We start from the raw sequence: 27,387 nt of genomic DNA, 5'->3' as shown, positions 1-27,387 counted from the left end.
GCCATCTGTGAAAATCGCAGCCAGTCCCGGCCAAGGGGAGGTCAGTATCCCTAGACAGGCCTCATCATGCATTCAGCCTTGTCCACACTTGAAAGCACTTGCTGCTAAAGCTACGCTGTCAGCTCCCAACCCTCAGCACAGCAGCGGCAGATACGGACAAGGCACACGGGCCACGGGGACATTTTCCACATTTCCAGCTGACCGGGCTGCGCTGGCAGAACTCCCTGGCGCCGGCCCAGCCCCAGGTTGCGCTTCGCTGCCAGAAGTTTGCATAGTATCAAATTCTACTTTGGCTTTGCTTACAGACATAAATTGTAGGAGTATAATTAGCTGGCTTAATAAGTTCAATTGGCACGTGCCTATTGCACGTCGCCGTGCAGCGCCTGAGACCCATCAGCTCCCAGCAGGGAGCACCCACTCACAGGGTCCCGCACGCCAGCGGCCTGCCCTATTCCGACGGCTAAGCCGGCAGCCCCGCGCAGCCCGGGCCTGCCCCGGGCCGTTGTGAGGCTGCGCTGCCCCCCGGCCTGGGCTCTGGACCCACCCCCTGCGGGTGGCCCCGGGGACCCGGAGGCGGGGACGCGGGTGGGCCCAGCCGCCCCCGGCCCAGCCTCCCCGGGAGCCTCGAGTAGGCCCGGGCCTCCCTAGCAACCGCCCCTAGCGACGGCCGGCCCGGCCCTCGGCCCGTCCGCCTAGCAACCGCCCCGCTCCCGGCCTCCTGATTCGCTGGCCCGCCCCGGCAAGCCGTCGAATTCCTATTGGCTGTGAAGCGGAAGCGGGCGGCGATTGGCTGCGGCGGCGGACGCGGGGCGGGCGGTGGAGGGGAAGGGGGCGGGCCGGGGCGGCAGGGCGGGGCGCGGGCGGTGGGGAACGGCCGCGGTGGCGTCGGCGGCCCGTCGGACTCATTGGGCGCGTGGTGCGGAGGGATACGGCGGCCGGGCGTTAGACCTGGGGGAGGGCGGAGGAGGCGAAGAAGAGGGACGCCCCGCTGACGTGAGCACGCCGGGCGGGGACTCGAACCCCTCCGCGTCGGAACGGGCTCGCCCCGGCCGGGGGGGGCGGTGGAGGGGAAGGAGGGGGAGGGGCGTGAATCGGTGGCGTTCTCCGCCGTGAGGAGGAAAGAGAGCCGCGGTCCTGACGGGCAGGCGCCCTCCGCCAATGGGGAGGCAGGGCTGGTGCGGACCCCGCGGCGATTGGCCGGCGGGCGGAGAGGGCGGGGCGCCCGGAGCGGCGGGGCGGCGTGGGGGAGGGGTGCGCGGGGTGACCCGCCCCCTCCCCCCACACCACCCCCCCCCGCCTCCGCGCAGGGCCGGCCCGGCAACATGGCCTCGGAGCTGGAGAGCCTCAACCCCAGCGCGCGGATCATGACCTTCCGCCCCACCATGGAGCAGTTCCGGGACTTCAGCCGGTACATCGCCTACGTGGAGTCGCAGGGCGCCCACCGTGCCGGGCTGGCCAAGGTGCGACCCCACCCCCCCCCGGCGCAGGCCTCGCACCGGGCCCGGCCCGCGGCCGCCCAGCGGGGCCGGGCCGCCTCCGCCCTTTGTTCGCCCGACGGGGCGGGCGGGCCCCGGCCGCGGGGGTCCGGCCCCGGTCCGCGGCCCGGCGCTGAGCCGCGCTTTGCTCCCCGCAGATCGTGCCCCCGAAGGAGTGGAAGCCGCGGCAGTGCTACGATGACATCGACGAGCTCGTCATCCCGGCGCCCATCCAGCAGGTGGTGACGGGGCAGTCCGGCCTCTTCACGCAGTACAACATCCAGAAGAAGGCCATGACGGTCCGCGAGTTCCGCAGGATCGCCAACAGCGACAAGTGCGTCCGCGCCTCCGCGCACACGGCTCCGGCCCGACCGCAGATGGCTGCTGCGGGTGTCGGCCCCCCCCGGCTCCCCCCCGGTTCCGCGTCCCCCCCGGCTCCCCCCCGTTCCGCGTCCCCCCCCAGTTCCCCCCGGGCCGGGTCTCCCCCAGTTCCCCCCGCGCCAGGTCCCTGCTACATGCAGGTACCGGTCGGAAGCATGAGCATAACACCCCGAGCAGATGAGGTGTGCTTGTGATGCTGGCCGTGAGGATGGGGACCTGTGTCACTCGTGTCCTCTGGCGAAAGGAGATGTAAAGCCAGCAGAACTTTCTGCTGCGGACTCCTGTCTGTCTGTCCCTGGTTAGCTACCTGGGGCCATCAAAATACTCGCAGAGTAGCAGAAAAGGGAAATTTCATGACATGAGAAAGGAGACAGAAAAAAGATGGCTTTAAAAGGAGTTTTAAGCAAAAAAGCCTTTGAAATAACCGTTTAGAAACCGCATGGGAATTGCCAGCCGCAGGCAGTCAGCTGAAGCGTATTGTATCTTGCAAGAGCAGTACACATCAGGTGTCTTAGGATTCTTTTTCTCTAATACAATAATTCAATGAAAAAATTTCTCTTTTATGCTGTATATATAATTATCTGGAATATACACACATTAGGTAGGGTTAAAGTGTAAATTTGATCCCCCAGTGCTGCACAGAGACTGGTCTGTAGTTTCCAGGGAAAGGACATCAAGAGCAGGTATTTTGTTGGTAAATTGAACATGCTTGACCAGTTTACTAGCAGGTGAGTCTGAAAATGTTTGGTACTTCTACAATGGCAGAAAACTTCGGGGTTTGTTTCTGGGTTTTTTTCCCAAGCTGTATGTTGTATCACTTCTGGTTTTGACTCCATCCCTTCCTCTTGACAGCTAGAAAGTGAAATTGTTCTGACCTGAGAGAAGTGCACAAAGTAAAAGCGAAAGTAAACTGAGAAATGGGGAAAGTAATTTTCCTTCCAATCTTTTGTTCCCAGCTCACAGGAACAGAGCTGCTCTCATTGCTGTTCTGGTTGTTAGTGGTGTGGCTGATGACATGCATTGGGTATTCCTGTTGTAGCTTTTGATTCTTTCGGTAGTGGAAAATGTTGCTTTGGATTCATTATCAGACTGCTAAGTCTTTAGTATCTTTGATCTCTTTACAGATACTGCACACCCCGCTACACGGACTTTGAAGACCTAGAACGAAAATACTGGAAGAACCTTACGTTCAATGCCCCAATCTACGGTGCTGATGTTAATGGCACGCTTTATGACAAGGCAAGAAAACTGTTTTGGTTCTCAAGCAACAGTTATCCCTGTATATTGCATTCCATAAATACTAATGTAACATTTGATTCTTCACCTTCAGGAAGAGTTAATGATAGTCTTAGCAGAGTTCCAGCTTCTGGAGTAGGCGGGAACACGATAAACCGTATGCTTATAACATACTCTTCATCTAACCCAAATGGTTAAAGAAAGCTAATGGACATAATGATCTAAGGGACCTCTGTTAGTGCTTCAGTATACTACAGTTTAGTTCAAGAAAGCAAAACCCGCTGTTGTCCAGCTGTTGCTTTTATCCTGCTTTGTCCTGAATGGCATATGAGAGTTGCAAGTGTTGATCATTGAACACGCACTGCTCTGGTATCTGCTAGCGCATGTATTTTTGGGGGACAGTGCTCTGCCCATTAAGTGTTAGGATGATGAGCATTAGAAAAGAGTATGCATTCTACTTGCTAGTCTCCTAAATTATGATGATTTACTCTTTCAAAAGCTGTTTGGAATGAAAAGTGTTTCTGTTCAAGGGGATTTAAACATCATCTCAGCCTCACACTACTGTTCTGTAAAGTCCATAGCTTCATGGTTATTTCTCCTTCCTAATCGTTATGTTGGATGACAACATTATTTCTTTTTTCCCCTCCATAAAGGTGGCTAGTAAATAATCGGTATGTAAGCTAACACCATGCAAAACTTTTGTTTTAGGTGAACTAGCTAATGGTCTGAGCTGTGCCAGTAGATGATTTGTCTTGATGTACTGTTTCCCAAGTGTCTGATCGCTTTTGCAGTGGTCATCTTAGTTGTGTGGTTCTGTTCTTCATAATGCTTGTTTAACATGAGACTCGTGTTTTGCAGCATGTAGACGCATGGAACATTGGCAGATTGAACACGATCCTGGATATTGTGGAGAATGAAAGCGGTATAACCATTGAAGGAGTGAATACTCCTTACCTGTATTTCGGCATGTGGAAAACTTCCTTTGCTTGGCATACCGAGGACATGGATCTCTACAGTATTAATTACCTGCATTTTGGGGAACCCAAGTCATGGTAAGTTTTTTCTAGGGAAGCTTCTAGATGTAGAAACACAATACCATAAAATACTGAAATCAAAGTTGTGAAGTTACGAGAGTTGACTAAGGAAATGGCCATCCCTCCAGTCTTGCACTGCAGTTGTATCTGATGACAAGAACACTGGAAAGCAATAAGGAATTGCAAACAGTGCTTGTCCCCAGAAGTTTTTTGGTTACCTTCTAGAAAGTCCATTTGCTATCCTGATGTAGAGAGTTCTTCAGAATTATAATATAGGGTGGACGCTTTATGCTGCAACAGGGCCAGAACTTGGAAAACTTGCTTATGATTTCCTGAGGCTCTAAAATGACCATACAGAGGTAATGTGCCTATTGTCATGCAGGCATTAGGGGAACAGGCAACTTTTAATAGACTTTGAAATGTAGCTATTTATCATAGATAAAGCAGCCTAGTGGATCTTGCTGAGTGGTTTATCCAGCATCTGAGCTTTCCTGCTTAGTTTTTGGGGAGGCTCCCGAATTTTTCTGTAGCATGGGTCGCATTTTAGGAGTGAATCATTCCCTTCTGTTCACAAGTAAATTTCTCAAGCAACTTCAACAATTGTTTCCATGGCACTTTTGTTGGAAACTAGTATTTTTGGCTGCCTTTTAATACAACTTTGAAGCAAAAAATAATAGCTAGCGCTATGTGACCAGTGAACAACCCCATGCAGTGGCAATTGCATGGGAACACAAAACAAAATAGTTCCTTCAGATAAACCTTTTGGCCGTTGCTGCTTGTAGAGTAGTACATGGAAGAAGTTCACTTTGCTGATACCTTAATTTAACAAGAAACTCATCAAGAATATAGCACTCTATTCCAGAGAGAAAGTAAGCTAAGCAGGTGGTTTTATTTACTGTAGTCAAACCAACTAGGAGTTTTTTGACACCCACAAAAATGTGCGGGCAGAGACATAGCCCTAAAGAGCGTGCTGCAAGTTGTGCACATCAAGGATGTGGCATTGTGTCTGACTCAGTCCCATATTGGTCTGAGCAGCTGAAAGAGATGATTCCATTTTCTCTCTTTCTCTATGTTCCTCCTTGTACTGAGTTTACTGGCAATTGCATGACTGTGAACTGGAGATGGGTGAAGAAGTAGTCTTCCCTGCTTGCAACTCATGTTTTGCTGTGCAGATCTGCTAATTGAATACATCAGACCTTTTACTTCCTTGACTGCTTAAGCAAAAGTCAGTGGAGGAGATGGACAGCTTTTGGCTCTTGATTTTTCTTGGGACAGAGAGGTAAAAGTCCTCGGTAAAGAGTTTTAGCTTTATATCATCAAATTTTGAAAGAGTTAGTGAATAGACGGAGGATTTTTTTTAGTTTTTTTTTAAAGGCTTTACTAAAGTCTAGGTAGACAACATCCACAGCCTTTCCTTGATGCACTAAGTGGGTCACTTTGTCATAGAAGGAGATCAGGTTAGTCAGGCAGGACCTGCCTTTCATAAACGCATGCTCACTGGGCCTGATCCCCTGGTTGTCCTGTACATGCTGCATGATGGCACTCAAGCTGATCTGCTCTGTAATCTTCCTTGGCACCGAGATCAGACTGACAGGCCTGTAGTTGCCCAGATCCCCCTTCCAGCCCATGTAGATGGGCTTCACGTTTGCATGCCCATTTGTGATTTCCAGTCAGACTTTGAGATTTTGTCTTGTCACTTGAATTCAACAGACTTGTTCTTATGACTGCAGGTACTCTATCCCTCCAGAGCATGGGAAGCGACTGGAGAGACTTGCAAAAGGTAATCAGGCAATTCACATCATGCCTTTTGCAGAAAGTGGGATGGACAGCCGCAGCGGGTTTCAGCTCATTTAAGAATATGATATGCTTGTGATGTTCATAAGAGCGCAGGCTGGCACGACTGAATTGATAATTTGCCTTTTAGATTATAGTTCATATTATTCTGAGTGTTTATAGTATACATGCAAGATAAATGTGACATCACAAATAAAGCAGTTGTGGTCTGTCTAACCTTGAATGAGAAAATACTTAACTATTGATTATTAGAACTGGAAGTTTATAGCCAAGGGAAGATCCTTCTACATGCAGTCTTTCTTATGCTCTTTCAAACTGGTATGATCTGTTAAAGATAAATCTCCAGGAGTTATGCTTTTTCATCTTAGTGCCAGCTAGCGCACTTCAAATAAGGTGGTCCAAACTTCTAGGCCTAGGGAAGAATATTGTTTAGACAATAACTTTTCCTAAAAATTACTGAAGAATTAATTTTATTCACAGCAGAATGGTAACAACTCTCTTTGCCTTTATTTTAAACAGGTTTCTTCCCAGGAAGTGCCCAAAGCTGTGAAGCGTTTCTCCGTCACAAGATGACCCTCATCTCTCCATCAATTCTGAAGAAATATGGCATCCCATTTGATAAGGTTAGAAAAGTAATCACTGTTATACCCGCTCAGTCAAGAGGTTCATGCAGCCCTGTCTCATCTCTAACAGCAGCCAAAAGTAGATGTTTAGAGAGGAAAATCGGAACAGGGAGGGTATAAGGCAGTCCTTTCCCACTGTACCTCCATTTATCTGGCAGTTGGGACCTGAAAGAGTTTGAGACAGAAAAATCTGTCAAGGACTATTAAAAAAAAAAAGGCTCTGTCTTCTGTGATTTTTTTTTTTTTTAACTTAAAACTATGCACAACATACTGTGTCAGATTAACTTCACAGCTTCACTGTGTATTCAGTGAAGATTGTTCTTTTTTTGTTTCAGACTTGTCCCCTTTGTTTCAGACTTGTTCCCTGCTGATTTCATTTGTTGTGATCTGCTTCCTCAGTAGAAAATATAGCTTATTCTCTATTAATATTTTTTTTCATTCCATTAATAACTGAATAGACTTCCTTACTTTCTTGGGTGGTAACCTGCCATCTCCACCCCCCATTGAAGATACAGGCTGTGAGCCCTTATTCAGAAGTACTGTCTCATCTGTGTGGGCAGCTGAAGGGTTTTGTTGTCATGAACAGTAGGGAAATGTTGAAGAGCAGCAGTGGAAGGCTCGCAGGGAGTTGTACTTGAATATGAACAGCAAAAGAAAACAGTAGTAAATATCCAAATTGTGTGTGGGCAGAAATTTTACTGGCCTTAAATACTGTTCAGCCAAACCTGGAGCTGATACAGATAATTACCTTTACGACCTTCAGATGGCTTGTCACAGAGTATTTCGTATGTATAACCACTTCTGGTTGACCAGTTGTGTTGTGTTTTAGTAAAAATCTGTTAAGCGTTGCTTTCCAGTATCAGATACTTAACTAGGAGAATAGTGAAGGTCCGTATTGAGTCTCTCCATTGCAGCAAGTAACTCTGGCCACCATCTGTGGGTGGGGATGTCAGGTGCACTGCATGAGGGGTACAGGAGCTCCTTTTATTCAGACCCATCAAGTAGACTTTTAAGCTGTGAATAACAGTGGGATGTCTCAATTGTCTTCTAGGTGACACAGGAGGCTGGAGAGTTCATGATAACCTTTCCTTATAGCTATCACGCTGGCTTTAATCATGGCTTTAACTGTGCTGAATCTACCAACTTTGCTACTCTTCGGTGGATCGAGTACGGGAAGCAGTCTGTACTGGTAAGTGGTCAGTTGTTGTCCTGTTGTGTACAAATAACCTAATGTTCTGCTGCTCATCAAGACCTCAATGCTTCTTCTAAGGGAGTGAGTTCAGTGCTTTGTCCGTTTAAGATGCAATGTTTGCCTTCTGATACGGTTACAATGTCCAGTCAGCCTCCTGTTTCATGTCCTTGCTTCAACTATGGATAGCATGTAACGTGTTTTAGCATTGTGCAGATCAGCTGAGGCTTCAAAGAAAAGCAGGGGACTGGTTGGCTTTCCAGAGATGAAAGGGCGTGCTTGGTGGTCAGGACTCACCAGTATTTTGTCTGATATTTTAACCATTATTTATTGACCACATAGCCTGGAAGTATGACTTCAGTAACTTAAGTCACTTATCAAAGTAAGTATCTTGGCTGAACCTTTAGGCTGGATAGTGTTACATCCATGTAGAGGTGCCTTACAAACATGAGTTATGTTTTCAGAAGTTACATTTAGGCAAATGCTTTGTAGCACTTCTTGTAACCATGCCCAGAGGAGGGCAACCTCTGCTGCTCTGCGTAGGCCCAGAGTTTGTACGGCTCCATCTTCCTCGTTATAGTCCGTGGTTTTGCTGGCTGTTTTTGTATGACCTCATTTTAAAACAGTCAGCTTCTACCAGCAATGCTCTAAATAGGCTGGTGAGCTTGCTTTCTTAGTTACTGCGATAATGTCTGGGTTTCTGTTTTGTCGTTTTTTGCTGGCTTCTCTGCCTGGTCTCTAGTAACTTAATATATGCCCTTTTGATTTCCTAGGAAAGAGTCTGAGAGTTCTGAGGATCAATTACATGTGGCTCTGGGTTTGTGGGTTTTTTTCTTCAGTTAAGCTTGTGAAAGCAAAGTGATAGGGAAGTGCAGAGTAGAATTGTTGAGTATGTGGCCTTTACTTGACTGTTTTCTGCGACTTCAGTGCTCATGTCGGAAGGACATGGTGAAGATCTCCATGGATGTGTTTGTGAGGAAGTACCAGCCAGACCGTTACAAGCTTTGGAAAGCCGGGAAGGATGTGACTGTCATTGACCATGCTCTTCCAACCCCAGAGGCAGCAGAGTTCCTTAAAGGGGATCTCATGCAAAGAGTCAAGAATGGGAAACAGTGTGCTGAGGAAATGGAAACGGGAGAGATGTGTAAAGATGAGGTGGATGGAGATGAGACGAAAAGGTAGCACTTTATATTGTCTTCTGCTTTTCTCTTGGATTATTGGAAATTGGGCCCAGCTGCAATTGAATGTTTGCCATTCTGATAGAAAACAGCAGTCAGAGTTAGCAGTAATCTGCTTTCTTGGGAATACGGTTTAGTCTTAAATGTTTTTTTTTACTATTTCAGTCCACATTGATGATAGTCTGTGGTAGACAGGAAATGCATCAGCTTGGAAGGTAGTTCTTCATCTTTGGACAGGCATCCAAAGCGTGGACTAGGAGTGCGCACTGTACACTGGGAGGCCAGAAGAAAAAGAGGGTGTACTGGGGTCGTGGGACGATACAGGCTAGCAAATTCTGATACTATCAGTACTGCATATTGTGACATCGGTGTGCAGTTTCTAGTTGCTGAAGGAGGGCAGGCTGATTGTTTTACACCTTGCAGTTAAATCTTCTTCAATCAGTGTCAGCTACTATTCCTAAAGCTGTCTTTGGTGGGTTTTTCTGTTGGGTTTGATTTTGTTTGGGTTTGTGGGTTTTTCTTCTGTTAAAGGTAAAGAATGCCTGGCTGGAACATAGCTGCCTAGTACATGATTAACCCATACTGAGGAGTCATCCCTAAGGATTACTGACTCTCATTCTGTAAAGGCAAAAAACCCACTTCCAAATAGTTTGGAAACTGTTTGGCTTGCCAGATGCTGATCCAAACCAGGTTGTATGTTGTGCATCCAGACAGAAATTCAACACACTTACGTGTTTGGTAACCTGACGTACGGATTTGTCTTCTACAGCATCCCCAAGCATCGCATAGGAACAAAAAGACACAGGGTCTGCCTGGAAGTGCCTCAGGAGGTGAGTGAGAGCGAGGCTTTCCCCAAGGAGGAGCTGAGTTCCACACACTATGAAGCAGACATGGCAGAGCCCCGTGAGAGAGCTACGAGTGAACTGGTGCAGCAAGGTGAACAAAGACTCAAGCTGCCAGGTAACTGTGTGTCAAGCTTTATCATGGTATGAGGGGACAGGTTATTACTCTTCAGGGAGAGAAGCTGCTAGCTGAATCTGGGGCACTTTCATATGAAAGTTGGTAGGATGTTGTCATGTCCGAAAACACAGATGCTAGTTTGTCAGAGCCATGGCAAGCACTTCAGAAATCTAGTCATGACATTACGGATTGATTTTTTTCAAGGCCAAAAGGTGCATCTAGAACAATTTTAGGTTGTGCCCTTTAGGTAAGTTTTTCTGACACTTCTGCCACTGGTCTGAGTAAATGAAATAACCACAGCTGGAGTTGTTAGCTTTTGTGACCTATCTGTGGATAACTCCCCAGTGAGAATTATATAAAAAAAATGTTGGTGGAAAGCAAAGGTGTAGGCAGCCATCCTGTAGCTGACCAGGTAGATCACAGGGATGTTGCCTTTCAGCTGAATTCAGTGGGACAGAAAGTATTGCATGAGACCTGCTTAAGAAATTGGTGGGTTTTAGCTTTTGATTTTTGCTTTTTTTATTTTGCCTGTCTGCATGCAGAGACGTATTGGATGCCTCAATTAGTCTACACAACAGGGTTACAGAGGACTTTAATGTGACCTGTTTATAGAAATTGCTTAGTAAAACATAAGCACACTTCCTGGTAGCATGGGTCTGGTATACTGTATGGATCTTTTATTTGTAATTTGGTCATAAGTAAGCTGTAGGAAAATTGATGTGGCTTGTAATGGGTCACTTATCCTTGCTGTTAAGGGAGGAGCAAGGGGCCCATGAAACAGTATAAGAACAGGGAATGCCTCTGTCCAGTATTCTATTTTCCAGCCCTCTGCAGCTTGTATTTAATAATCTTCTGTTGGTTTGTGGCCTTTTATTTTTCTTGTATTAAAGTCTCCCATGAACACTTGTAGCCTCTTACCTACAGCATCATGTGGCCAGAGGTTGGGCTGTTTAGCTGCACTGTATAAAGTGTCATCTCTGTTTATTTTGAACTCACTGTCTGCTGGGTTTGTTTGATATATCCTAGTTATTGTACTGGAAGAGGCAATGAGCAGACACTCTTATTCTCTCTCTTGCTAAGCCACTCCTGAGTTTATGGGTGTCTGAATTAATTATCTGCTCTTTACATGACCTAGTGTGGTTTTTTTGTGTAGTAGTTTGCTTTCTTATTTTGGCTTTGTGCAGGTGGTTACACAAATGTTCTCTCTGCTGCCCAGACTTTAGAAAAAGTCAGTATATCCTTTCTTCTAGATCGTGTGGACTCAGCCAAATTTGAGGAACTGAAAACAGTGAAGCTTGAGGAGGAAGAAGAGGAAGAACAAGAAGCAGCTGCATTGGATCTTTCCATTTCACATGCTTCAAATTCCACTTCAGCATTGCCAGCTTCAAAGCAGAGTGCAACGTCCAGTGTTCTGTCCAGCTCGCCTGCGTATTCTGGTTGTTCAGACTCTGAATCGACTGATCCACTGGCAAAACGAACTCTTCCTGGGCCAGCTGGGGTGCTTACAGTCCATAGCTATGCTAAAGGGGATGCCAGCGGATCTGACAATGAACAGACTTCAGGAAAGAAGGCCAGTGCCACCGCCAGTGTGAATGAGCAAGAACTGGCAGAGGTATGAATGGCAAGAGTACTGAAAGCTTAAGGGCCGTATTACGTGGTCATGGATTTGCTGTGACAAAACTTCCAATCTGCACAGATTACGTTTTCATTCCATTAGTGTTTGCATAGCAGGTTGCTTAGTTGTCAGTGTTTGTTTTTTTTTTTAATACCTATGAGTTTTGCTAAACAAACAAGAATTAAGATGAAAGACTTACACTCTTACCTCTTCTAGAAAACAAGGAGATCCCTTGTTTTGAGAACTTCTCTAAAATATTTAAGTGCTTTAAGGGAAAGGGTAGCTTGGTAGTTCTGACATGGTAATGTTACAGGCTGATTCAGGTCCTTTTATATTAATAGACACTTGTTTGTACCTAAAATGAATCTAGTTCAGTGCAGCCTTTACTATGAACACATTGAAAATGTTTGGTGATTTTTTTTTAATATAAAATCACGTACATGTGTACCTCTGTGTGCCCCATTTTAAAAAAGAAATGACAGAACAAAGATTCTTGGTTGGGAGAATGTGAATCTGAGTGTTTAAGCGCTGCCAATGAATGTTTCATTAGACAGCCTAAGAGAAGGCTGTAACAGTTAAAATCTTACCTGGTGGTGTCTTTTCAGATTATTTTGTTTCCCTCTTTAAATCTGTGTTTAGACCGTGGGAGGCGGATAATGATTATGGTTTTGAAATTCAGGAATTACACAAATGAAACGGCGCATGGGCAAATCTGTTGTTAATTAAGCTGAAATGAGAAAGAGTTCTCACAGATATTTGAACTAAAGAAATTCTGTTGCCAATACTGATGGCTTCATTGCATACTCCGTACAGTGAAAAGGTGAAATCTTTAATGGGTCTAGATCATTTTCCCCAGTATGGTGTATTTGGAAATAAATTTTCCATCAGATGGTAACGGGGAATGCTAATTTCCATTTGAATAAAAGCATTTCTGTTTCTTAGAAGTCTTGTATCCAACTGTCTGTAGGAGATCAGAGATAATGATTGTTATGCTCTCTTCTGGCTTCTTTTATGAAAAGAAGAGATTTTAAAAAGACGTAAGATGCATTTAATCTAAGATTTGCTTCTGCTCTTAAAGGAATAACAGATTCAAAAAAAGAAAAAAGGGGGTTCTTATCTACTGAGAGACTTCCTGAGATGTTAAAATCATTGCCTTTATTGCCTTGCTTGTCAGGTTAGTAATAATTTTGTCAGTGTGTCACTTGTTTTTACATAAGGCTAAGGGAAGAGGAAGTAACTACTGCTGTAGGCTCCTTCTTCCAGTCTGTCTGGAAAGACATCAATGCAAGTAATAAGCAGACAGAGTGAATGTTTCCTTCATTTAAAATAAGCCTGTTAGTTTGAGATGCCAATGAACTCTGTAACTTTTAAAATTTATTTTACTGCTTTTTATTTGTTTTTAAATTTGGGATTTTTAAGTTGACACACAAACTGAAGATTTCCTCAGAATGCATGACACAACTTACTGTGGCTTTTCTGAGCCGAGCCATTCAACTTGTCTTTGTTTCTGTTACATGATTCTGATATAAACAGACTTGCATGAAAAGTTATGCTGGGATCTGTGAAAAGTCTCTATTCTGATAGCTCAGCCGCTCAACAGCTATACAGTTCTATCTGTCTTTTCCTAGCAAAAGTGCTGCAAGCAGTTCTTTCAAAAATTTAGCTAGTTTAGAGCTGAAGTTAGTTTGTTAGATATAAAATCGTGGAAGTATGTGTGCATTTTGTGGAGGTTTCTTTGTGTTGAAAATAAATCCCTTTAATGTCAAAAGGACACGGGCTAATTGACTGCTGAACTGCTTCTCCTTGTCCAGGTAGCAAAGGAATACATAAGGTCAATGAAGGAGAGTAAGAAGTCCAAGTGTCGTCGCCAGCCATTGAGCAAGCTCCCACGCCATCACCCTCTCTTGGTTAAAGACTGCATTAGTGATGATGGTAAGTAAGGCCTTATGCTCTTTGGGAAACTGTAGAGGCCTCAGCTTCTGTGGGCAGTGTGGGATATTCCATTAAATAACTGGCAATAAACAGGAGTCAGCAAGTGACACCTCTGCATCCTAGACAAGGTGCTTATCGCACTTTTTTTTTTTTTTTTGTCTGTGCTTGCATCATTAAACTTCTCTCTTGAATGGTGACTTCTTTCTTTCGTGTTCCATTCTTTGGAAAGTCACAACTCTGAAAGGAAAATTAAAGAGAAACTGTTCCATAATTGCATCTGCCTTGGAGCATTCCAGTAATTGATGTAAATATTCATGATCTAAAAAACAACAACAAAAAAAACAAAACAAAAAGCCCCAACAACAAACAAACACCACCACAAGATTCGTTAGCTGACAGTCTTAGTCTTGACATAATTTGGAGCTGGTGCTGTCCTCAGCCAATAAAACTATCCTGTGTCTGCACAGTTGCTTGATTAGTAGAAGCTTCTTAAAACGAGACCAAGTTACTGGTCCCCATCGCCCTTCTTGGTTTGCCTTATTTAATTTAGTTTGCAAGAAGGGTATCTCTAAAAGGACACTTAATCACAGAGTTAATGATCTGTTATCACAGAGGCATCAGAGCAAGTAACTCTGGAAGAAGAGGCTGAGGAAACAGAAGCATGGGCCAAGCCACTTAGCCAGCTGTGGCAGAACCGGCCACCAAATTTTGAGGCTGAAAAAGAATACAATCGGACCATGGCTCAACAGTCTCCTTACTGTGCTGTTTGTATGCTCTTCCAGACGTATCAGGTATGTAGACAAAGTCTTTTAATGTAATCAGTAGAGATAACTGAATAGGCTGCCACTGCTGTGCATAGTTTTTTAAGTGTCAATTTGCATTTTGCTAGTTAACAAAAGCCCTATCAGTGTTGCAGTCTTTTCAAGGAATTATTCTGGCAGAGTACAACTGGGTGAACCTCACCACACCTGGGATGGTCTGCCTGTGGGTTCCCAGGGGCTCGCTCAGAGCTGCTGTTCAGCAGAAGCTTTTGTGTTCTGTGGAACCATGAAATGGAGCTGATCATAAAATCCCATTTGTTTTCCAGACTGACACCTTCACTTCCACACTTTTTAAAAAAACACTAAGTCCGCTGATAGCACGTGGTCTTTGGGGAGCTGGCAAGGAGCCTGAAGCACCTGAACCTGAGAAAGACAGGGAGTGTGCTGATGTTTGCTTTAGTGTTAGATAGTCCTGTGAAAAGCAGGGAGTCGGACTTGATCCTTAAGGGTTCCTTCCAACTCGGTCTTCTGTGATTCTCTGATCCTGTGATGTAGGGTTATGTTTGTGGATGGCATAGATAGAAAATAGACAAGATAGAAAGCTGTCTTGTCTTGGAGTATATCTGTGTTGCCAGTAGCTGTGGTGTGTGAAAATGTGCTTTAATGAAGTGCAGCACCTGTAGCAATGTAAGGCTTGGGATAGGTTGCAGAACCCCTCTGTCATGTTGATGAAATGTTTAGGCAGGAGGCCCACTGAATTTTTTGCTGTGCATAAGCTATGCAGTTTGGAGGTAGCTTGAATAGTTGTCTGATTGCGTGTTTGACCTGCAACTTAGAGATAGTTTGTCCTTTCCCATGTGCTAAGCATATTTGATTCATTTGAGATCACTGTATGATGATGGTGGCACTAGAAACATGTTCACCACAGTTTTGGAAACAAAGACCTCAAACTTTTGTTGAGGGTTTATATTGTGTAATTGCCATAAAACCCACGGACTTTAGTCTGTTCAATCTTGCTATTTCTGAGAGTAGGTTCTTGTTAGGACTGGAAATTAATTCTACATAGAAGCTGCATAGTACATGGGGATTTCACTAGTGCTGGTAACGTATAAAGTTAATTTGAGGACAGTTTAAGTTCTGTTAGCTCCTTTTTTGTGTTCTAAATGCTATTAAGCAGAAAACTCTAGCTGCAGGTTTTTAAATGTCTGTCCACACCAGGCAGTAAAGCAGAAACTCTTCCAAAATTTGAGCTGTGGTTAGACTTTCTGAAGTTAGAACAAAGGCTCTGTAGCAAGTCTGGGAACTCACTTCAGTTACCCATTCAAATAAAAAAATTGGCACAAAACGCCAGACAAATATTCACTTTGCCTTTGTGAAGGAAAGTATCTAGCTGCTCGGAAACAAAAGAAGTTGCATTTTCTTCAACTTTGTTATAGATTTCCCTCAGTCATTTAGTCTTTTGCTTGGCATGCGATGTTCAGTTTAAATCAGTAAGTTTTACATAATCTGAATAAGCAAGATTTGTTAAAAACACATCGGTTTCCTTCCAACTGTGATCTTTACCTGGACTTTTTTTCCCCCTACCTTTTGATGCACTATAGGAGGGACAGTGCAGCTTCATTCTGCTACTGCAATTTTTGCTAATAATATTTTAAAAAGATTAGGCAAGGTACTTTTGTGGTGGCCTGTGAGGTGCAAAAGATGGTTTGAAACATTTCTTCAAAGAGAAAAATTAATTTCTGTTTAGCTGTTAAGAAGAGTAACTTGAATGAAAGCATATCTCTGTCAACTTTACATGTAATTGCTGTTTGGTTTGATGGTGGTGTTTTGGTTTAGATGAATAAATCACACAAGATTAGCCTGAAAGTCTCCTGAGCTTTAACTGGGAAACTGCCTTTTTAGTCTGCTTATTTCTCAGGAACAAATTAGTTTCAAAGCCCATTAGATTTGTTCAGAAGTACACTACCAAAAAAATTGTGTGGATTGCAGTAGTTATCTCGTTTGTGTAATCATAATCCTCCTGTACTGAGGTAAGGCAATGTGCAATGTTGGATAGCGACATTATGATCCTCTGTATTGGGCGGGGGTTGCAGCAGAGGTGTTGCCCATAGAGCATGAGGTGAGCATGGTGATCCCACCTCTTCTGTCAGAAGAGATGCAGTTTGATGTGTGTCTTGTTGCTCATTAGAGGGATGCAGTTCAGACCTTGCATTTAGCCATTTGGGTAGAAAACAATTTCATTCTGAAGCTGCGGTAGCTGAGGATTTTATAAACTAACTATATTTTCACCTAACCCACTAACTTTAATTTTTCAGCACCTTCATTCTTTCTTTAAACTGGATTTATGTATGGAATAATGGGTGAGTAAAGATTATATGAGGCAGTTTTACTGGTAAAACTGAAATTCCCTGTCCGTGCCTTACAGGCAGAGTGTGGAGGCAACAGTCAAAACTCTGGAGCAACTCCAGCTGCTGTGGATGGGAAGATCCGAACCAAACCCCTGATTCCTGAGATGTGCTTTACTACAACTGGCTGCAGCACTGACCTCAACCTTTCAACCCCCTACTTAGAGGAAGATGGAACCAGTGTACTCATCACCTGCAAGAACTGCCATGTCTGTGTTCATGCAAGTGAGTGCATCTAGACTTACCGCCAGACTCTAGTGTTCTCTATAGCAAGCCTCTAGCAGCCTGTGTGATGCACAAACAGACCAAGTTCAGCCCTTCTCTGAATGATACGTGCTTGAGTGCTGGCCGTTGAAATACGGAGTTGGCTGCATAGATATTTTCAAATATACAGCATCATCCGGAAGCTCGTTGGTTTTTATTTCTGCTTTATTTCTGGGACCTAGGGGAGTGGATCTGAGTTTAGGGAAGCTCTTAAGTGAATTGTGTCTGTTCTAGGTTGTTATGGTGTGTCCCCTGACAAGGCCACTGAAGACTGGATGTGCTCCAGGTGTACAGAAAATGCCTTAGAAGAGGTAAAGTTTCTCATAGAATTCTCACAGATAGAGCCTGGTACATCTGGGAACTTGCTTACAAAGTACATTTCCTTAGTCTTGTTTTGTATTTTGTTTGGGGGTTTTATTCTCTTCTCTGAAAAGAAGGCAATTTAGAGAATGTTTAGGAGCTGATGTCTTGTATTTTGGGGGTTTGTAAGCCATATAAGTGATACAGTCCTTTTAACCGGTACAAAGCTGCTGAGCTCAGTTGAGTCACAGGGAAGATACTCTGCATGAATGTGGGAACAGCTCCATTGTCTGTCTTAATTTATGGTAGCTACTGTTTCTAAAACAGTAACTTTTGTTAATAACTAGGGAGGTGTGCACGTGTGAAGAATGCAAGAAGAATGATATTCCCTCAAAAAGCTATATAGACTCTCAAGCAGCAGAATGGGTCAACCTTTCGAATTCTGTTTGCTGGTGTTTGTTCCAGATGCTTTAACACATCCTCAAAGGATATAGGGTATTGTGGCTTTAAAAGGAACCCATAACAAGTTGAATAAGTCTTCAGTGGTAGGTCTGCTTGTCTTCAACAGACTTGGAGTCTGTATTTGTTGCCCTAAGGGCAGCAGCTTTTGAGAGCTAAAGGGCTGATCTGTACAAGGTAGTTAGCTCTGTTCCGGCAGTGAAACCATTTTCTTCCTCTGGATGTGCATTTTGAGGAGGAAGTTCTAAAGCAAGTGTGCTGCTCTGGACTTCACTCTTTCAGCTAATGCTTTATTCCTTGTGCCAGGACTGCTGTTTGTGTTCATTACGAGGAGGAGCACTGCAGAGAGCCAATGATGACAAGTGAGTGTTCCAGGTTTTTTGATCTTAAGGGAGAAGCTAGTAAAGCCAATGTCTGCATTTGGTGTAATGGAGTGACCGACAGCACCTTTCACGCTTTGTTACTCAGGGGTACTGTGGTAAAGCGTGTTCATTTTGGACACAGGCAGCAATTGTCGTCTCTTTGGGTAATGCCTCATTCTGGTGATAGCAGTTGTTAATTGCTTTGCATTCTATAGTGCAGAGGTATAATGTACCACATAAAAATAAGATTCATCATGAGAAAACATCTCTCGGTACCTTCTCGTAGAGGACTTTGATTTCTCCATGTAATATGTGGAGGCGAAGGAGACCAAGGACAACTGTAGCTTCAAGTAGCACGATATACTGAAATTCAGGGTACCTCTGCAGCAAGTATACTGCGTACAGCTGCCTGTCCTGTGTCCTTTGGTGTGGTGGATTGCCTGAAGTTACTTGATACAAAATAGCAGTGGGACTGACCTGTAGCACCATGAAGTAATTGAAACTTTGCCTCCAGAAATTTTATGGATGTTATGTAAAGCCTCAACCTCTGATCACAGTCTCAAAAGTAACTTGGTAGTGACTGAGCAGTTGCTATGGGTCAGGTTTGTGAAGGAGTAAACCTATCAGGCAGGCTTTTATAATGCAGGTATGCAGCCAGCATGAGCCACACTAAATTGCTCTCCTGTTAAGCCTGTTAGTAGTAGATTGCAAGTATGAAAAACTCTTGGTTTTGCCCCACGTGTGCCCTGTTACTAGCAGTAGGAGGGAAGATCACACTGCTAGTTCTCAGAGGCTGTTTATCATGATTTATCTGGCAAACTTCACCAGAACTGTATTTACTTAAACTCCAAAGTGTCCCCTGTCAGCCTGATGCATACTAATTTATTTTTCTCCTCTTCTATCCTGACAGGTGGGTTCATGTGATGTGTGCTGTAGCTGTACTGGAGGCGAAATTTGTGAACATCGCAGAGCGAAGTCCTGTAGATGTTGGCAAAATCCCCCTGCAACGTTTCAGACTGGTAAGGGTCACCTGTGCTTCAGTGATGGAGTTTCACAGTGTCTTCCATCTGTTCAGAATGTGGGAGACTTTGCTTATCCCTTTAAACCCAAGGCATCTCCTCTCCAGATTGAGCAAATTAATCTGGTCTGTTCTTTGTATTGGAAATGGCAGTTGTCCCTGCCCTTTTTTTGAACCTTCCTTCTTCTAGTATATGTTTATTCAGATGAGCCGGCAAGGGGGACACTTTTCAGTATGTGGTAAATGACGTTTATACAGTGTTGTAATGACGGTATTTGATTTTTTTTTGTTGTTGTTATTTTTCTAAGCTCTGTATTTAACTTGCTTTATTGACTGCTGTTGAGATGCTGCAGGATGTGGGAGGCATTTGTATAATGGGTGCATGCCTTCAGCAAGAAAGCAGCTGTACTTAACTCTTCTAAGAGCTCAGTGTTGAGGGGAAACTGATGTTAATTGCTTTGTATATGCTAATGTATTTCAGATAACATTCTTTTCCTTACAACAGCCCATCAGGCCTGACTGACGCAGGTGTAGTTGGATCACTGGTAGTGGTGATAAAATTTTAGTTGTTATTTTTGTGGTCTTTCCCCATTATTCTAATCTTATTGCTTGTCTTGTATAACTTAATAGCCAAGTGCTGAAAGGCCCTGTAGGCTTTGGAGTGTAGTAGACTGATTTAATCCGAGATCTCAGGTTTGCATGCTTTATGCATGTTGAGATGGTAGATATTTAATGTACATTTTTCATCTGTGGGGTTACTGTAAATGTGCAAATTACTGCCTTGTCATAAACTAGAACTGGTAGCCTTCTGCTTCTTCGTAATCAGAAAGTAGCAATGCTCTCACAGAGAGTAAATGGCACAGTATCAGGCTCTTAGACCAGCTAGCCCTTTATGTTGGGTAAAAGCTAGTGCCGATCAATAACCTCTAGTTTCCTGTCCACAGAAATGCATCTTCTGCAAGAAACGAAGAAAGAGAATTGCAGGTTGCTGTGTACAGTGTTCACATGGTCGGTGTCCCACATCCTTTCACGTCAGCTGTGCCCAAGCAGCAGGAGTCATGATGCAGCCTGATGACTGGCCATTTGTTGTCTTCATTACCTGCTTCAGGCATAAGATTCCATCTCAGGCAGAGGTGAGTAGATGTGTCATTCCCAGGACTTTGACCTGCAGTATCTTGGAGGGACTGAAAACTTTCAGATTGTGTGATTCTTTTAAAACTTCATTGAAGGCTTGGCTCTCTCACAAAGTTCAGTATAGTCTAATGGTGTTGGTCTTGGATTCAGATTTCAACCTTGCTGCTGCTCTGTGTGATCTTAGTTGTATTTTGGTTTGCAGCCCAGAAGAACTGAGAGCATTACATGTCTCCTGTGGCTGTTGTAATGGGGAATAATAGTGGGGTTTATGGTCTGATACTTAATACGCAGGAGTTAGTGCTGGGACTCCAGCAGGCTGCATGAGTTGATCATAGAATTTCATGTTTAAGTGATTGATTAGTTTATAAAGTTCTCATGTAGCCCTTTTAGCCATCAAAACCACAACAGTCTATTAGAGAGTATTTACTGTAAAGGCCCTGCATTGCTCTGAAGAATTGAGAGCTTAATTCACTAAGTAAATTAAGGACAGTGGCATCTAACAGATTAGGCTTTAAGCATTTGAAATTCCAGAGGCAGAACTCTTCTAAAAATGCCACTGATGGTGTCTTGAGTAGAGTTACTCACCTGAACGGAAATATTTTGCTTCCTTGTCTGCCAGCACTGGAGCTATGGTCCTCAACACATTCTTTGTTGAGTCATTGTGTAAGAAGTGATTTTTCTCTTCTCAGCGAGCCAAGGCTGCACTCCAGGATCTGTCACCTGGACAGATAGTCATCAGCAAGCACAAGAACGGTCGATTCTATCAGTGTGAAGTGGTCAGCCTTGCAAAGGAGATTTTCTACGAGGTCAACTTTGATGATGGTTCCTTCAGTGATAACCTGTATCCAGAGGACATTGTGGTATGTTAAGCAGTGGAGTCTGGCTCCGGTAGAGGGCACATGATGCAAGTCAGCTCTTGCTGCTGCAGAGCAGACACACCAGGGGATTTGGTAAATGTTCCAACCCTAGGTCATGTTGTGGCTGAGATGTAACACCTCCAAGGCAGCACATAAGACTGACTTAACTGAGGGCACGTAGGAACAGGTGTAACAGGCAGTGCAGCTGATCTTTGGCTGCTTAGCCGTGGTAGGTCTGAAGGAAAACTTGCTGATATTTGCATACCATTCCTGCATGTAGTACTATGAAGCTGGGCCTGCTGTTGGGATTTAATACAGGTGACAGAGATGGATGTTTCTCGGCCTAGTTCTCCATCCCTAAAATAGAGTAAATGTTGGGGTGTTGTGCAGGGTGACTGGGATGGACTACCGGGTTGCTTACTGAATCTTCACATAAGGAAGCTCCTTGTCTCTCCCACCTTCCTCCTTTATGCTGTAGAGTCGAGACTGTCTTCAGTTAGGTCCCCCTGCTGAAGGAGAAGTTGTGCAGGTGAGATGGACAGATGGACAAGTTTATGGAGCCAAGTTTGTCGCATCACATGCCATCCAGATGTACCAGGTACAGAATTGTCTGAAAATTCATCATTCATAACAAGCTGATCTTGTTAACAGGGCTGTTCTTAAAGCCAACAGAGCTCTAGGGGAGTCATACTGAAACACTTCAAGGGAAGTTACTCAGTGTTGTCAGCAATGTCAGATGCTGGTGACAGTTGCTAGAGTTAAGAGCAAAGTGATTGCTTGCAGCTCTACTTATATCTGGCTACCTACTTGAAAGTGTCACCTTCTGAAAAGTTGCTGATCTGTAGTTCTTCCACAGACTATGTTCCTAAAGCTTAAACTCCTTAAAAAAAGTTTGGGTTTGCTTTTCTCTCTTTAGTGGAAGTGCATCATGCCTTGCAGACTTCCAAAGGGATGAATATTCAGGCCGTATTAAAGTGACCAGCCCCACTGTCTTGTCTGGCATTACAAGAATATCCCAAAGTTTGCCGGGCTACTTTTGCTGTCATGGGATTGGTGAGGTTTTAGTTAAGGTCTGTTGCAGTGTTCGTACCTGTGTGTGGATCTTAAAAAATTTTAAGTGGTAGAAGATTATTTCACGAGGTGTCTCTGGAGAGGAGAAGGCAAATTCTAGGTAGCTGTGCAAGGGTCCTGACTGCTGGTAGAACAATGTCTGTTTTTCTTCTAGGTGGAATTTGAAGATGGATCACAGCTGATGGTGAAAAGGGATGATGTGTATACTCTTGAAGAGGAGCTTCCTAAGAGAGTGAAGTCAAGGCTGGTAGGTAGATGGGCTGCAAACTTCTACTGAAGAAGCTCGTTTAACTTAATTTGTCCTTGAACAGCAAGCTGAGTGCATGGCAGCAAAAGATCACAACCTGATGTGCTCCTCAGTTGTTGCAGAGCTTGGTACTTGCTTGATCAGGCTACAAAAGCAAAGTTCTGTCTCACTCTGGAGAGACTGAAATTATTCTGTAGTGATAGGAGTTTATAGCATGGAGTCACTATTTGGGACAGCAAGTAAATACCCTTTCATGCCTGTGTTCCTAAGTTTCATTGTTTATTTGCATTGCAAAGAATGGTGAAGTTCCTTCATGTACCCCTTGTTCTGAAAAGCTCTTTAATGGGGTGGCATGAAAAGAGCTTGCCATTTCTTTAAAATTCTAAAATAATCCAGGTGGGAAAGGACCTCTGCAGGTCTCTGCTCCAGACAGCTGTTCCGTGCAGGGGCAACTACATAGTTGGGCAGGGTTGCTTGGTGTTCTCTTCAGTCAAGTTTTGATTATCTCAAAGGATGGAGATCCCACAGCCTCTTTGGGTCCCTCTCCTGTTGCCTTATGCTTCCTGCTATAAGAAACCATAACTGTGGACAGCATGCTGGGTATCTTGCTTTACAGTGTGATCATACACACCCTAATGCAGAGCCTTTTGGCAGGCACACAGGCTGTTGGAGGTTTAAGGAAGAACGTATCATGGCTTAGTCCTGTGACCAGGTGTTTAAACATGCCTGCTCCACAAGGCACCAAATGTACTAGACTGCTTGAAAGCTGGAACAGATGAGCATGTTTATTCCTTTAAGAAAGTGACTGTGAACTTAAATTCGCTACTTTTAAATTTGAAAACTGTGATTCTTTAGATCTCTGATTACAGTTCCCTTAAACTTATCCCCAGCCTTTTAAATCCAGTTTCTTAAATATTTTTCTTCTTGTGTTTGGTCAGTTTTTGTAGCAGGCTGAAAGTTCCCAAGTTTCCTGCCTGGTTCTTTCTTACATGCAGTAGGAGGATGTTGAGGCAGGGATTTGATCTGTGCTCCAGTGACTAATTCTATTTTTTTCTCTTAGTCAATAGCTTCGGATATGCGCTTCACGGAGATCTTCGCAGAGAAAGAGGTCAGACAAGAGAGGAAGAGACAAAGAGTGATCAATTCACGCTACCGTGAAGATTACATTGAACCTGCGTTGTACCGGGCCATCATGGAGTAAGCACTGCCTGTGGCAAAGGAAGAAGATGCCCACCTGCCCCAAGGATTTAAACGTTCCAGTACAACAGGCCATATTTGGATGCTTCGAATCCAGGGTTTTTTTTGTTTTGTTTTTTAAGGAAGCTAAAAAGCTGATGCTCTGCAATAGCTGAAAGGCAGCTGTTGGATAGTGAAACAAGATTCCGTTTGCTGAAGCTGATGCCTGCAGACTCCTGGTCTGAAGTTGGGTCCCTACTGAATAAGCCAGCTTGGGGGTGTTGCTTTCATCTCATTGAGCCGGCTTGCTTTTTTATTAGAGACAATTTTGACAGGTGGCAAACTCTTTTGGGAGTTGTAGCCAGAAATCTTGGCAGCTGCAGAGTAGTACGGTCTATTGTTTTCATTGAATAATGTTCCTGATTTTGGGATCTCCCTGGTGACTACACCTGGGCTTGAGTAGGCAGTATTACTGGTGCTTGAAATTGAACCTCCTTTTATATTTATATCCATCTTTTTGTCGCAAGCAGCTTCAGTCTCTTGTTTCTCAGCACCTCCTTTCTGAGGGTTGAGCTGTAGGCTGTTCAGGTCCAGGCAGACAGGAGGTGCTTGTGTGAACAGGTGAAATGTGAAATTGAATCCTATAGGACAAATTATTTAACCTCCATTTAATAATTTTGTTCTGGTATTCGTTTTGACTTACTTAATCTTAAGTTTAACTGTAATAGTATGTGCCTCAGAATCAATGAAATCTGTCTGGAGCCCTGTGCGCAGTGCAGCCTTTTAACAAGAATAGGCGTTCAGCTCCCAGTAGACCTTCAGCTCCCAAAGAGTTTTGAGTTTCTCCCCATTCCCTCTAAGGCAATAATGACCAAAGGGACGGAGTCCTAACTCCCTTCTTGAAATGCAAGCATCACAGTATTGGAGATGACGGGGCAGCAGTATCTGAAGCAGTGCAGTACCTCCTCTGTGGGAGCACTGTCTGTTGTGTGGCTGCAGGCTTTCGCTTACAACAGCTAATATTGGGTCTGAGACAGATAAAGCATGCACTGAACTGTGTGTATTACTGAAAGGTTGTGCAGTGCTCTTCTGAAGCAGGAGTGCTGCTGTGTTGCTGTCTAGCAAAGGTTATCACAGCATTTTTATAGAGTATTAGTAAGGCACATCTCAGCCATGTTGGAGAGAACTTGCTACCCCAGCAATAGGAAGCTGAGTTAAGCTGGGCAGTAGGAGTACCTGGAAGATGTGCCAACTTGCTCCTAGTAATGTAAGCATTAACACACCACAGTAGGAGCTGTGTAAATAAATGTTCCTTTCCCATTCTGTAGGAGAGGGGTTTTAGGCTGTGGAGCAGATTGGCCACCTTCTTTTTGCATGGAACGATGGGGTGACTTTTCCTGCTGGAGAAAAACATGGTCATGTGTTCTCCAGAAACAGTTCAAGAGGAGAATTTTCTAGTGAAACAGACCTAATGCATCCCTGCTTCTATAGGGACATGGCAGTGTGTCTGCAAAGTCTGGATTTTTAACTTTTTTTTTTTCTTTTGTTACATAGGAACGCTATAAACCAAACTCTTCTGAAACCCCGGTGCATCGATTTGTGACTAGCAATAAAATGTAGTATTGTGTAGTGATACAACTCTTGATCAGCAAAGAAATAAACTACAACTTTTTATAAAGAAAATCTAACTTATCCCTACATTTTTATAGGGTCCAGAGGCTTATATGAGTAGCAAAGATTTGCACAACCACTGTTTTGCTTAGAGATATTCTGTCCCATTTTTGTGGTGGGATACATCGTTCATCAGTATTGGAAGGTTTAAACAGATTCTGAAAGGCTTGCCTTTGTGTTGGTTCCCCCCCCCCCCCATGTCCAAAACTCCTGGTCTCAGGGTATTAAATCGTTTTCTCGTTAATGATATAGTTGGCTTGATAAAACTAGGATCTGTTAAGACCAGAGTCTAGTAGCTGCAGTTACTCTGGTCTAGGCAATGGGAATGAAATTGCACATTGTCTTAGCTTTTATGTAAGCCTCTCTGAAGTGATGTGCTGTGAGCAAAGGTGGAGAAGAGTTGGCCGGGCCTTAAGAAACTTGCCTCTGTTCTGTCAGAGTTAATTTGGTATTAGCTACTCGTAGGCTGGATGCTACCTGTATATTACTGGAAAATACACTCTGTATCATCTGCCATTCTCCCTCCACAGAAAAGGTGCCTGTGTTCAGGCTTTCTTCCCAAACTGCCATATAACTTAAGTGCACCTTTTAGGTGCCGCATGCTACCTGTTCTGCAAACACCTGGCTCGACAACTTCATCCTAAAATGATGACCTAGTACAAAACAGCTGGATTTGTTTGGAGACCTGTTGTTCAACTGCAGCAGGTTTTGCCACTCACCTCTAACGGTATCAAGTGACTTTCAACAGCTCCCTATGCCTAGTATTTGTTCTGGAAGAGGAGCTTTGTTATGCTGCATTTTCTGTGGGCTCCAGATTTGCTGTTGTCAGTTGGCTGCACTGTGGTGGAAACCGCTGCCATCCTGCACTCTGAGACAAAGGGCCTTCCCAATTTTCCTGTCGGTTCTTGTGCTGCATCGTTCAAATGTGAGCGTACTTTACTTACTGCAGTGATTGAACTGCATTTTGGCTTCTGTCCTTGAATTAAAAATTGGTGACCCTGATGTTTGAGGGGTCTATATTATTTGACTTTGCAAGAACAGTTGGTTTTATGGCTTGAAGTATAACAGGTAGCAATAAAAGCTCTTCACAGAGCAGCTGTCTCAAAGGTACATATGCTTTCCGTTACCTGTGCTTTGATCTTGATTGATAATTTTCTCCAGTGGTTTGTTTTTAGAAGAGTATTTATCCCTGTTACAACATCATTCCAGTGAGGGCAAGGTGCTGCCTGAGTATTGGCTAGGCAGGCACTTCTCGAATGTGTTTGGTAGGAAATCTTGCTCAATGTGCCCCACGGGAGCTCTGATGGCCCTTTGTCAGGTCTGTTGCCTGTGGTGCTGCAGGCCGTAGACCTCACTTCACTTTTCATGAAGCTTCCATCTGCGACTGGTTCAGGTTGGACCCCTAAAAAGCATTTTTAGTATAAACAAATAGTGTCTTGCCCTTAATTCAGGGTAAGCTTGGCAAGCCAGTGATTACTTTTCGTAAGGTCTAAAAAGGTGGCTGTATTCTTTGTAAAGCACCTGATTGCAGTAGTGTTTCTGCCTGTGGCTGGACTGCTGGAGGACCTTTCTCCGTCAGCAGACCCCTCAGGTGACCAGAGACAGTACTGTCAGTAGTAGGACCCATTCTCCTTGCTCCTTCTCTCTTCCCAGTGTTTTGAGCTGGGTTGAATTGATTCTGCACTGTTTGAGGAGAGTAGCCACATGTCCCAAGGCTTCCAATGCATTTCTGTTCTTCCATTCTCTAACTGGGCTCCCATTGTCTGACATGTCTGCAGTTATGCTTGGTTTTTTTAATGCAAACATGGGATGGAATCAAGACTCTGGTAGCCTGTATGTTGTTTTCAATTTGATTAAGTAATAAATCTAATTTCAAAATTGACCATCTGTAGACTAATTTAAGAACTAAAGCAATGTAACTTGGAAATCCTCGCCATGCTTCTGATGTTTCTTTTAGCATTATTCCTTTCTAATACTCATCTCCTTAGTGCTTATCCAATGAGTTCTTGGATGTCTCTCAGAGACACTAAGTGGAGTTCTGTTTCAGTCGAGAAGGGCTGTTTCAACTAGAGCAGGAACAGAGCCAGAGTCGTCCCTCCTCATTGAAGTACAGACCTGACACATCTGCAGTAAGAGCTGAGTTGCCTTAGGTTCCCCCTGTAGCTGAGAGTGGCAGTGCCAGAAGAGTCGTCAATCAGAAGATCTTACCTGGGTGCAGAGGCCAACAGCACTGTTCTTTACGTCG

General features: G+C 44.2%; 1 protein-coding gene across 1 annotated transcript; it reads left to right on the top strand.

Annotated features, from left to right (window-relative positions):
* The first annotated feature begins 856 nt into the window (after window positions 1-856).
* Window positions 857-27,024, top strand: KDM4A (lysine demethylase 4A). Its single transcript, XM_056355852.1, has 22 exons — window positions 857-993; window positions 1,308-1,460; window positions 1,634-1,809; window positions 2,981-3,095; window positions 3,951-4,144; window positions 5,857-5,906; window positions 6,440-6,543; window positions 7,595-7,732; window positions 8,660-8,910; window positions 9,680-9,870; window positions 11,121-11,482; window positions 13,297-13,417; window positions 14,030-14,208; window positions 16,604-16,808; window positions 17,082-17,158; window positions 17,913-17,968; window positions 18,879-18,987; window positions 19,931-20,119; window positions 20,810-20,980; window positions 21,456-21,575; window positions 22,203-22,295; window positions 23,356-27,024. The coding sequence occupies exons 2-22, from the start codon at window positions 1,323-1,325 to the stop codon at window positions 23,494-23,496; spliced, it is 3,180 nt and encodes a 1,059-aa protein (XP_056211827.1). The 5' UTR covers window positions 857-993; window positions 1,308-1,322; the 3' UTR covers window positions 23,497-27,024.
* The last annotated feature ends 363 nt before the right edge of the window (window positions 27,025-27,387 follow it).

This window comes from Falco biarmicus, chromosome 11 (assembly GCF_023638135.1).
Source record: "Falco biarmicus isolate bFalBia1 chromosome 11, bFalBia1.pri, whole genome shotgun sequence".
NCBI classification, from domain to species: domain Eukaryota; kingdom Metazoa; phylum Chordata; class Aves; order Falconiformes; family Falconidae; genus Falco; species Falco biarmicus.
Note: the sequence above shows the minus strand (reverse complement) of the source record. Positions and strands in the feature narration are given on the sequence as shown.

Bases quoted from the DNA above. Each gene is read 5' to 3' on its own strand.
- KDM4A (XM_056355852.1), top strand. From the start codon at position 1,323: ATGGCCTCGGAGCTGGAGAGCCTCAACCCCAGCGCGCGGATCATGACC. The intron at 6,544-7,594 runs GTTAGAAAAGTA...ATTGTCTTCTAG, and splicing joins ATGGCATCCCATTTGATAAG to GTGACACAGGAGGCTGGAGA. The intron at 11,483-13,296 runs GTATGAATGGCA...CTCCTTGTCCAG, and splicing joins ATGAGCAAGAACTGGCAGAG to GTAGCAAAGGAATACATAAG.